At 38.6% G+C, this 12670-nt stretch overlaps 1 protein-coding gene across 4 annotated transcripts in view; it reads left to right on the top strand.

Moving 5' to 3' along the window:
- Positions 1 to 1160: 1160 nt before the first annotated feature.
- The window catches only part of WARS (tryptophanyl-tRNA synthetase), a 34373-nt gene continuing 22863 nt past the window's right edge, over positions 1161 to 12670 (top strand). For 3 of the 4 annotated variants that reach the window (XM_019472510.1, XM_019472511.1, XM_009280839.1), the window contains exon 1: positions 7165 to 7348. In XM_019472510.1, coding sequence (XP_019328055.1) covers positions 7165 to 7348 — 184 coding nt within the window. Of the gene's footprint in view, positions 1180 to 1639; positions 1696 to 4519; positions 4727 to 5818; positions 6027 to 7164; positions 7349 to 12670 lie in introns of those variants that run through there. The other variant, XM_009280840.2, reaches the window with a different exon arrangement.

Raw genomic sequence — 12670 nt, 5'->3', positions numbered from 1 at the left:
GGGCGGGAGTCCTGGCCGCTGGAAGATGCGGCCCAGCGCAGGGAGGGCAGAGCTGGCGTTGCCCTGCCCGGGCATGCGTGCGGTAGGGAGGTGTTGCAGGGCTCCAGGGTTAGAAACGTTAGCTTGCTGGTTAACTTTTTGCATGACCGTTCCCGCACAAGAGCTTAGCTCTTAACAGCTGTAGTATAGTAAAGATTCGTGTTGGACTTTCTTCAGATGAGAGTGGTAGAGTGGTCATATTATCATCTCAGGGAATCGTCTTGCACACTGTTATTGTATTTTCATACATAAATTGATGATTACCATGACTGGGAAGGTGGGCCTACTATAAAATGCAGCCTATGTTGGAGTACTTCTCAAGGCGTGTTTCACACGACATCTGTGTGCATACTACCTGCTTTAATTTCACTTTTAATTTTTTGTTTTATTTCCAGGAGGCAAAACAGTTTTCAGGAGCATAGGTGCTGTTAGACTTAAATTCACGTTCTTTCATTCGTTCATGAAATTTTTGGGGGGACTTTTGTATTACTGTTGTCTTTGGAAGTCTTGATGTACCTTCGTGCAATGTTTGTCACGAAAGAGCTCTTAACATAATGTGAAACCCTGTTCTTTGATTCTCAGGTCTTTAACTTACCAGATCAGATAGCAAACAGTGAAATGATCATAGATCTGTGATTGTCATCCAGCTGGAAAGAGAGGAGAATACAGTTGTTTTCTGATACCTGTGCCAAGGATTATTTTTGAGCTTTGTCTCATGACGATTTAATATTCTGAAACAGTCGCAGGAGCAGTAGCCGTTACAAGTTACCATGCATTGTGCAGATAGAAAAGGCACACGATTCTTGGCTTTCAAGTTCACGCTGTGAAACTGAGGCTTTTAAGTTCATCTTAGACTCTGGTCCGAAATGTCCTAGTAGTCCGTTCTCAAGTTCCCGTGTATCATTTTTTTCCTCCAAATCTGTTTGCATATGGTATCTAATGTGTCTGGGACTGTTAGTTTTCATAATATCAATAAGAAAGCAAAAAGAAATGTCATGATAATATGCAGAATATCCAGTAGTTTCTTTTAAATGGTTCACAATTGCATTTATGAATTTCAAAAGATAAAGACCTGTGTTCCGTATTATTGAATTCCTGGCTTGAATTCCACCAGCAACTGTGGAACTGGACAGTTCTGAGGTAAATAGAGATAAGTTTTAGGTAGCAGTCAATATCTTTTGCATTCTATAATCATAATATCCTCATCTCTTCTTGCAGTGACTAAATTACTTTTGCTACTTCTTAATGAAAATACACCTTCATTTGGGATTCTTTGCACAGCTTAAATCCACAATATTCCAAACTTTTTGAAGAGTCTTCCTGTTATAGTGCTCTCCAGGATGTGCGCTCAGTCTCAGCTGTGACATTTCAGCCTTCCTGAATGGAGGCAATCTATCAGGAAGAATGTACGTTCAGGAATTAAGTTAAAACACTAAGTCACAATTTGTTCTACACCAAAGAATAATTCTTGTTTACCTTTTTCTATTTTGTAAAATTCGAAGCCAGTAAATATAACTGGCATATTCCTACAGAAAGGATGTGTGTTAATCTTCATAAACATTTTCTAATACAAATTTACTCTATATACTTTCTTTTCCAGTTAAATATCTTGTGCCCATGATAAAGAGGAAAACACTAGTATCCAAATAAAAGAATGTAAGTAAATTGTAGGAATACATCAGAGAATTGTTTGATGTGCTTCAAATTACCTCTTTAAAATAACACTGTCAAACTGTACATAATCAAAGTTGAAGGGATCGAGATTAGGTTAAAAACTGAAGTATTACTGATAATACATTAGTCAGTCTTATTTTAGTCAATTATGTAATCTAAGTATGGTATCACTGTTAATAGACTGAGCGAATTAAATTGGCAAGTGGATGTATACACTTCTCGGCTTTCTCAGGGTATTCAACTGAAGCTGAAATCTGGGAATATTGCAGCTGTTTGACAAACAAAGCCTTAATGATAGATATGTTTTGGTAACCAGCAAGTTACCAAAGCAACCTTCTTAAGTTTTCTTTTACAGTGGCAGTTTAAATATATACTGTGTAAATATAACCAAGGTTGTGATTAGGCTGATTATTTTGTAGAAGGAAGGCTTTGAAATACTGCTGAATGGCTAATGCAACTATTATTTGCTTTTGTTTCTTCTTTTTTAATTCTGGGAAAAGGGAGCGAAATGAACGTGGTTTTTTATTAATAGCTTTTACGATTCTCTTCAGTTACATATGTATCTTGTAAACTCAATCTATTCATGCTTCATGCGTAGCAATGGATTAATAATATGCCAGCGAGTCTCTCCAGAGAGACATAATCCTTTGCAAGTCAGCAGGACTTTACATGGGCACAGAGTTCTTCCTTCATGGCCATGGGCACGGCATGACAGAGAATGCTTAGGGTGAATGCTGTGTTTCCAACACACCACTGTTCGCAACTCAGTATGAAGTTAATTTACTCTTTCAACTTGCATTGCGTTTGTCACTATCACATCTGAATACAGTGCATGTAAAATAAGCATCAGTTTATGAATTAAGATGACATCGCTTTCCTCAAGAAAAAAAGCTGTACAATAGCTTGGGTGATTGCATAAATCGACTGTGTCAGATTGTGAGGCAACACTTCACAACCCTGGCCAAGTTGCAATGATAGTTTTCATGGAAAATTTACCTTTCTCTCAGTTCATTTTTTTCATTAGGATCTGTACTGTTACCTTGTTTTAACAGCCTCATGTTTTATGAAATTCTTTTATAATTCTCTATATGCTTCTCTGTGTACCTTGTTATTGCAGTATGTTCATCCCAAATGGATTCGAGAGGGTTGCAGTTTCACTTACCATGTTGTTTTTCTGACAGATGGTGTCCTCCTTACCCATTTTTAACACTTGTTTTCTTCTATGTAAATATGGCAAGCTCACTATAACCAGAACCATAATGGTTTTAAAACTTTTTTCACATATCAAGTTAATGCTTGTTTATCCTCAGTTCTGAATATTTAAACAGCATGATGCTTGAATCTTTACAAAAAAATGATTCAGAGCATATGTACTTCTAAAGACCTCATCATTTTGTACAGAGAGCTGCTAAGCATGCATAATTTTTGAAAATAACGATTTCTTAAAATAAGGAATTCTGCCTTTGCAGTTGAAATGAGTTTTCACTCATGGCAGGTTGATAACAGATTCACCGGATTCCTTAGACATAAATAAAACTCTGTTTTTAGATCAGAGATTATCTGAAGACAACTTATGAGGTAATTTTAGAAAACTTAGAGGAAGAAATTGCTGGGATACCATGAATTGCTGTGCCACCTTCATGGGAGGCATATGTAGTAAAGTATGAGTTAATTCAATGCAATCCATGTTACAGGAGTTTCCTGTCTTGGAAATTACTAAGAGTTGTTGAATGTATTCATTAAAATTAAGCACAGCAGATCTTATTTGTAACATTTTAGATTATAACTGTTGGGACAAAGATCAAGATATTTCTGATGTAGAGTGAAAATTATTTTAATGCATTTGATAACAGAAACTGTATGCTTACTTAACAATTTAAAAGCATTATTTAACTTTCTGTACTTTCTGTGTTAGTGTACTGTAAACTATGCAGTTGTAGTTTTCCAAAGTCTTGGTTGCTGTTAATTAATAGACTGCTAAGAAGCTTTCAGATGATGTTATTGTTAATATATACAACATTATAGATGTTAACCTGGGAGAGAAGCCCTTTTGTGGAAGCACGGGCGTGCTGTGTGCTAGGAAGCTCCAGTGATGAAGGTATACGTTGGACATAGGAAGACTGCTGTGTTATTGTTCTCGGCCATCTCATCATCTTAAGCTGTCTCCGAGGGTTATTTTTCCTACGTATTGCTGAGAAACAAACAGTTCATTAAATTTACGGCCTATTGCTTACCCACGGATTGATTGTTCTTTAGAAAGCAGCGTTTCTCACTAATCATCAGTGTGTTTTGTAACCTCTGAAGGAAAGCAGTAAAGAAGATGACTAGGCTTTTCTCTTGTATATCTTTCTTTGGGCTGAAGTACTATATTACATATCTTAAGACAAAATTCCATATGATAGCTATAAAAATCTCATTCAGAATTTGACAGGGTATCAAGTAGTACAAAAATAATAACTAATCAGGAATCAGATAACCTCTACCAGCTGTTCTGAGATGCTCTGAATTGTACGTATATTTAATTACTTTTACTTCTGTCAGGAGTTTGACTTTGAGAAGGTGTTCTTGTGTTAAATATGTAGACAAACAGCATTAAGAGTGATCTCTCAATTTATTTGGTACTCTTGTCAGTCTCAGTCCATTTCTGTATGAAACTGAAGCTCATTGTGTTAATGTCTCCACATTTATCAATCTGATATGAATAGAATTAGGTATGGGGTCAGTATAGTTTTTATATTCTTATTCTGTTCATCTAATCTTCAAGATATACATGAAAGAATAAAACACACTATTTTTTGCCCTGCAGTTCTCCTTCTTGTTGCTGCTGTTTTGAATCTACAAGCCAAAGAATTGGAAGACGTTGAATTGTAAATAAACAGGTCTTTTGCAGTCTGGCAAAATGGCTGATAGTCCAAGCTGTGATTTGAAATCTCTGAGTCCGCTTCAGCTGTTTGAAAGAGTAACTGAACAAGGAGAGAAAGTCAGAGCACTGAAAGCAGGAAAAGCACCAAAGGTATTTGAACCCATACTTTTTCAAGTTAGGTCTGTCTTTAAGAGCGCTGGAGAATATGATTGTTCTGAGATCTATTTTGTATTGTAGTAAGAAAAAAATTTTGTTAAAAAATATTTATGTCCATTTTGTGAACTGTGGACGTACCTGGAGCAAGGTAGTCACTAGCAAGAGCAAAGTTGTTACTGCTGAAGTAAGAACAGAGTCTCGTAGGCCTAGAAGTCTGCTTCAGCCAGTTGCCGTGCTACGTGGTGGGATCCAAGGTATTTGGTTTTCAAGTGAAATTTATATCACTTGTATTCTGCCCTGGTTTTAGATTCTTTGTTAAAATCTCTTTCTCCGTGCATTATTGTACACATTAGCAAATATGTCTTCCCGTAACTGTACTGACAGTCCCTGCTTAATCTCCCTTAATTAATTTAGTAATTTGCCATTAATTGCAAGTTCCCTATTCTGTCATCACTATGTCAGCAAAGAGAGCTCAGTTTTAATACGGGCTCTCTTAGTGTATTGCCTGTGGGAGTAAGCCTTGAAAACTGGGAGTCGAATAAAGTGTTGATCTATTTATTGCTTGCATGAGATGTTACAATAGCTTTGTATTAAAAAGGTGATAACAAAGAAAGTTGTAAAGAACTTTTTGTTCTAGTTTGTCTTCAAGTCTGTCAATGAATTGTAATGAATAAATTATTTTAAGATGAGCCACTAAAAGCATTGTAAAGTAAATTGGATAATAATTTATATTATATTTATATATCTTAGAAATTTGTGCTTAAAATGTTAAGCATGTTACACATCTGAAAAGCAGGCAAGCATTTTTTTTTCCTCAGGCAGAAATTGAAAAGTGAGACAGAGGTGCTTTAAATATCTTGGCAATGGTGATGCTCTAAATTCTGCCGGTTAGGAAATGGTCACCTGCTATTTGCTTTTCTTTTACCTTTGGTAGTGATGCTGCAAATATGTAAATAAAGGCTTAGAGTTTATGAATAATGCAATTCAAGTTAAAGCATGGATGCAGGATTTTGAAGGGTTGGGACATTAATGTAATTGTCTATCTTACGTATGTTAAGTCAAACAGCTTTTTTTTCCTTTATTCAGGATGAAATTGATGCAGCAGTGAGGATGCTGTTATCATTAAAACTGTCATATAAAACAACAACAGGGCAAGATTATCAGGCAGGCTTGCCTCCAAGAGATCTTGTATTAATAAACAATGGTACAACTAAAGAAGAGGATGAGGATTTTGTGGACCCCTGGACTGTGCAGACATCAAATGCTAAGGGCGTGGATTATGACAAACTCATAGGTATAACTCTTTCTTCACTACTACTAAGAAATTTATGTCAAGTGATCCTAATGACCACAAAAACAGCAAGGGATCGTAACAAATCCTGATCAAAACCATCATAGGTATCATTTAATTTATGTCTAATCTTAGCACGCACATGTCTAAAGAATTTGCTGTAGGAGTTGAAAATGTCCCAGGCAGGGACCTCCTATGGAAGACTTAAATACTTTGCAAAGAACTTTTCAGGTCAAAATAAGTTTTACTTGCGGTTTGTTTTTTGGCATAAGAACTGTTATTAGAAGTTATGTTAATGAAGACACTGTGACTGAGTATCTGCATCTTCAGTGGCTGTGATGCAGAACAGCTAGATCCTAGAGTATTCTGACCAGGCTGTAGGATTCTTCATACCATCTCTCTGCATCTGCCTTGACTTCTGAATTAGGGAGAGCAGGGATGATCCAAAACTAATGCAGAAATCTATAACTGTAATAACTCCTTCACAAGACACACTATCAAGCAGCCAAGTGCTGGCTGGGATGAAAAAGATGCAGCGTATTTGAAAAACATGCATGTAATGGAAATTTTTTTAGTCAGGGATGTTACAAAACTTGTTTGTAGTTTTGTAATTTAAGAAACAGGGCTTTAGTTAATTTCCTTATTTGTTTTACAGTCCACTATTGTTATAGCTTGTTTGAGTCTAGCATAGAAACAGGTGAGAGAACTATTCATTAATTTTTACTATTTTTGCCCTTTTTTTTTAATTATTGTCAATCTTCAATTCATATTTAGTACCCCAGTGAAAATTCTTTAACAGAGGTACATTGCTGGTGTCTGCTTAGTAGCTTGTTTCTCACTATAGAACATACACCCTTATGTGGCAGTAACCATATATTTGCTTTTGGGAGCTCAGCTGCTAGTGTCAGCAATTCTGTGACTTATTATTATGACTCACAATTCAGTGTGATGTTATTGTAAGATCATGTCAAATGTATGTGCAGAAGGTAATAGGAGAAAGAAAAAGTTGGAAAGGGAGAAGTGCGCTAAGAAAAGCGCATGGGGAGGTTTAGATTGGATATTAGGAAAAATTTCTTCACTGAAAGGTTTGTCAAGCATTGGAACAGGCTGCCCAGGGAAGTGGTGGAGTCACGCAGTGAGGATGCTGTTATCATTAAAACTGTCATATAAAACAACAACAGGGCAAGATTATCAGGCAGGCTTGCCTCCAAGAGATCTTGTATTAATAAACAATGGTACAACTAAAGAAGAGGATGAGGATTTTGTGGACCCCTGGACTGTGCAGACATCAAATGCTAAGGGCGTGGATTATGACAAACTCATAGGTATAACTCTTTCTTCACTACTACTAAGAAATTTATGTCAAGTGATCCTAATGACCACAAAAACAGCAAGGGATCGTAACAAATCCTGATCAAAACCATCATAGGTATCATTTAATTTATGTCTAATCTTAGCACGCACATGTCTAAAGAATTTGCTGTAGGAGTTGAAAATGTCCCAGGCAGGGACCTCCTATGGAAGACTTAAATACTTTGCAAAGAACTTTTCAGGTCAAAATAAGTTTTACTTGCGGTTTGTTTTTTGGCATAAGAACTGTTATTAGAAGTTATGTTAATGAAGACACTGTGACTGAGTATCTGCATCTTCAGTGGCTGTGATGCAGAACAGCTAGATCCTAGAGTATTCTGACCAGGCTGTAGGATTCTTCATACCATCTCTCTGCATCTGCCTTGACTTCTGAATTAGGGAGAGCAGGGATGATCCAAAACTAATGCAGAAATCTATAACTGTAATAACTCCTTCACAAGACACACTATCAAGCAGCCAAGTGCTGGCTGGGATGAAAAAGATGCAGCGTATTTGAAAAACATGCATGTAATGGAAATTTTTTTAGTCAGGGATGTTACAAAACTTGTTTGTAGTTTTGTAATTTAAGAAACAGGGCTTTAGTTAATTTCCTTATTTGTTTTACAGTCCACTATTGTTATAGCTTGTTTGAGTCTAGCATAGAAACAGGTGAGAGAACTATTCATTAATTTTTACTATTTTTGCCCTTTTTTTTTAATTATTGTCAATCTTCAATTCATATTTAGTACCCCAGTGAAAATTCTTTAACAGAGGTACATTGCTGGTGTCTGCTTAGTAGCTTGTTTCTCACTATAGAACATACACCCTTATGTGGCAGTAACCATATATTTGCTTTTGGGAGCTCAGCTGCTAGTGTCAGCAATTCTGTGACTTATTATTATGACTCACAATTCAGTGTGATGTTATTGTAAGATCATGTCAAATGTATGTGCAGAAGGTAATAGGAGAAAGAAAAAGTTGGAAAGGGAGAAGTGCGCTAAGAAAAGCGCATGGGGAGGTTTAGATTGGATATTAGGAAAAATTTCTTCACTGAAAGGTTTGTCAAGCATTGGAACAGGCTGCCCAGGGAAGTGGTGGAGTCACCATCCCTGGAGGTATCTAAAAGATGTGTAGACATGGCACTTAGGGACATGGTTTAGTGGTGGACTTGGCAGTGTTAGGTTTGTGGTTGGACTCGATGATCTCAAGGGTCTTTTCCAACCTAAATGATTCTATGAAAAATACGTCAGTGGGGGAGAAGGAAGAAGGATAATTGTTAGAATCTAGAAATGGTCAAGATCTCTCATCATCTTCTTACTTGTGTCGGAGGTATGGAGAAGGTTTTTTGTTTTTCTGGGCAGGTTTCTAAGTCTTGTAGAATAATGGGAAGAACAGAATACTTGTGTTGGCACAATCTCAAGGTCTTTCTGAGAACGACTAGCATGACTTCACTGTAAATCAATTCTCTAAAGCCTAACAGCAATGTCCTTTTTTCTAGTAACTGTTTGTGTATGTGTGTCTATGTATGGCCTTTTGATCTACCCTACAGTGGTGAGTTGGGCTGAAGAATTTTTACTTATTTACACTGCTAGCAGATTGGGGAGTTTGGTGGATGAGTCATTTTGCTTGTTCTAAGTGATGTGTTGGAAATTTTTCAGAGAAGAATGCTAGCCTAGCCACTTCGGGAAGTGAAACAGTTACTGCTTGTTATTGATAAACTTCCTCCTCTTCCTCCCCCTTTTAAAAATAATAATAATAATAAAAAGTTTTGTCCAAGAACTTGACATCTGATAGGTCTTACTGTAAAGGAAATTTTTATGCCACCTATAATCTGTTTATTTACTAGTGGTACCAGAGAAAGTTGCCAGTATGTTTGCGTTTACTCAAACATAGAAGAAATGAAAGTCCTAAAAGCACAATGTAAATGAAAGGGATATTTTTCTCAAATGGTTGTCCTAGACATGCACTTCAGTGTATGGTTACACAACAAAACAGCCTAAAGATGTTCTGGGAAGAAAGGTTCTGCTAGCGAAGTACCAGATGTGAACATCCCTAGAGAATTTTTTTTTTTTGTTTGAGCATGAGCAAAGAGCAAGGGGATGAGTGAGAAAGAGCTTTGTATGCTAACCATGCTGATACTTCAGTGAGCTGAATATTGCCAGTGATACAAAATGATTGAAGTTGGCGGGGATTTTTGCAGATCATCTAGTCAACTCCCCTACTCAAAGCAGAGTCAACTAGAGCAGGTTGCTCAGGACCTTATCCAGTAGGATTTTTATTATCTCCAAGGATGGAGATCCCACAACCTCCCTGGGCAACCTGTTCCAATATTTGACCATGTGCATAAAATGAAGGTTTTTCTTATGTTTAAATGGAATTTCCTTTATTTCAAATTGTGCCCATTGGCTCTTGTCCTTTCACTGGGCATCACTGAGAAGAGTCTGGTGCTATCTTCTTTACTTCCCCCCCGCCCCCAAATCAGATATTTATACACATTGATAAGGTCCCCCTGAACCTTCTTTTCCCCAAGCTCAGCAATCCCAGCTCTCTCAGCCTCTCCCCGTGTGACAGATGCTCCAAGCCTTTCATCTTCATGGCCTTTTGCTGGATTTACTTTAGTATATCCATGTCCTTCCTATACTGGAGCCCAGAACTGGACCCAATGCTCCAGATGTGTCTCATCAGTGCTGAGTAGAGGGGAAGGATCACCTCCCTCGATGTTCTGGCAGTGCTGTTCCTAATGCAGCCCACGAGGCCATTGACATTTCAATGACACAGAGCTGGCTTATGTTCAATTTCTTGTCTACCAGGACCCTAGGACACCAAGGTCCTTCTCTGCCAAGCTGCTTTCCAGCCAATTGGCCCCCTGCTTGTACCAGTGCACAGTTATTCCTCCCCAGATTCAGGACTTTGCACTGCCTTTTGTTGAACTTCATGAGATTCTTGTCAGCCCATTTCTCCAGCCTGCTGTGGTCCCTCTGAATTGCAATACAACCATCTGTTGTATCAGCTACTGCTCCCAGTATTGTTTCATCTGGGAACTTGCTGAGGGTGCACTCTGTCCCATCATCCACGCCATTAATGAAGGTGTTAAACAGTATTGGCCCCAGTATCAACCCCCTGGGGTACATGACTAATGTTGGGCTCCAGCTGGACTTTGTGCTGCTGGTCACAACCCTTTGAGCCTGGCAGTTCAGCCAGTTTTCAGTTCCTCTCGCTGTCCACTTTATCTAGTCCAGACTTCATCAGTTATCTATGAGAATGAGATGGGAGACAGTGTCAAAAGCCTTACTGAAGTTGAGATAAACAATACCCACTCTTCTTGCCTCATCTACTAGGCTAGTCATATCATCATAGAAGGCTATTAAGTTGGTCTGGCATGATTTCCCATTCATAAATCCATGCTGACTACTCCCAGTGACCTTCATGTCTTAAATAATGTTTGGGAATGGTTTCTATGATTATTTGCTCCATCACATGCCCAGAGACTGAGGTGAGGCTGACCGGCCTGTAGTTCCACAGCTCTTTCTTCTTGCCCTTCTTCAAGGTGGGAGTGGCATTTGCTTTCTTCCAGCCCCCAGGAACCTCTCCCAGTTGCCATGACTGTTCAAAGATTATTGAGATTGGCCTGGTTAGTAAAGTTACTGTACAACAAATAGTAGGTCGTTAGTTTTCTGTATGCAAATATAATGTGGCAATGGCAAAGAAGAAAAGTACACAATAAACTTTCAGCAAATGCAAATATGCTTTTGAAAATGGCAGCTCTCAGGACTTCTTATGTACAGCAAGTTGAAAGCTGTCTTTTGGTGAAAGCTGGAACACCGGAGATCAAAAGCACGCTAGGAATTTTTTAAAAGCTTGTTAAGGAGTGGAGACTGTGTCCTTGTCAGAAGCTGTTTAGGAAGGCAGATAGAGAAGTGGATAGAGAAGGTCTCTGTAAGAGGAATAAGAGGAAATAGGTAGGGAAAAATTATCCAATTTTTTAACGGGAAAGATGAAGCTGGACAAAGAAAAGGGAGTTGTGCAGTCTGTGAATGTTTAATAAAGATATTTACGCATTTCCAGTAAAGTGTTCTATATATCAGAGAGCTTTTAATCACTTTGTATGACAGTATACACATATTTCTAGGGTGGCTAGCCCCAATTAGTCTGGGGCATTCTCATGTCTTCTGTTTCTGTAAGATTAGCCTCCTACCAGTTGCTATTGTTCTGCTGAATCAAACATTTTCATGTTCATTTGGTCTCTTTTTTAGCATTCATCCAGATTATAATTACTTTGACATTTTGTAATGCATTTTATTTGCTAGGAAGAAATTAATTCAGTAATTAAGATTTGCTTAGGACAAGCAGATGCGGTAACGCTTGGAAAACATACAGATTAAAGCAGCGATTGCTGAATCGTGAACCAGCATTCGTCTTTTTTAGTGACATTTATTTTAATGGGTCAGTGGATGGGCCCAGTGCTTCCCTTGTATGATATCCTGCTTGATTCACCTGGAGTGAATGAACAATTGTAAGCAGGAACTTGTTTCCCATTGGATAATGGTGCATAATAGGCCTAGTTTTCCCTCCCATTTAGTAATGAATTCCTACTAACTTCAAGTTTACTGACTATATACAAAGCCTTGTAGTAATGCTGTGCATAACAGTAATTCTAGAAGAAAATGAAATGGGTGTAGAGGGTCTGGAACAGCAGAAATGCTTACCTCCAAGTTGATGCTCAAATTGGATACATTACCACTTTTCTCTCCTGTCAAGATTGAGTCTTTCCTTCAGTGGGGGTTCCTGACTTTTGTTTGTGAAAGGCTATTCAGTGAATAGTTCACATAACAAACTTAAACACACATCCCCATTTTCAGCCAGAGTGTAGGAGAGGAACTCCCTGTACTCAGGGTTTCTCAGCATCCCGGTGCTCCAGGGTGCATGTTGGTCTGACTCTTTTGTCCCATCCCTCATAAATCCCTTGTGAGCACTGCAGTCTCAATGATTAGGATGGCCATGGTTTTAAATAGTCCTTTTTGAGATGTATGGAAAGCCTTGATGGACTTTGAGGGTCAAGGCCGTGGCTCCAGCTGGGGGGTCTGCACCATCTACCCCAGCAGCGGCCGATGCCTCCACCCAGACAGAACTGCTGAAGGGAGAGGCTGCAGAGCAGACCTCAGGCTGCAGGAAGTGCCTAGACCTCTCTCCTGGGGCAGGGACAGGCAGCAGACCTGCCTGCAAAAGGTGTGACCAGGTGGAGGACCTCCTGCAGCAGGTGGCTGAGCTGCAGGAGGCGGTGAGAAGACTGTGTAACA

The sequence above is a fragment of the Aptenodytes forsteri genome, unplaced genomic scaffold (genome assembly GCF_000699145.1).
Source record: "Aptenodytes forsteri isolate BGI_AS27 unplaced genomic scaffold, ASM69914v1 Scaffold193, whole genome shotgun sequence".
In the NCBI taxonomy this organism is placed as follows: Eukaryota; Metazoa; Chordata; class Aves; order Sphenisciformes; family Spheniscidae; genus Aptenodytes; species Aptenodytes forsteri.
This window is presented reverse-complemented; position numbering and strand designations above follow the sequence as displayed.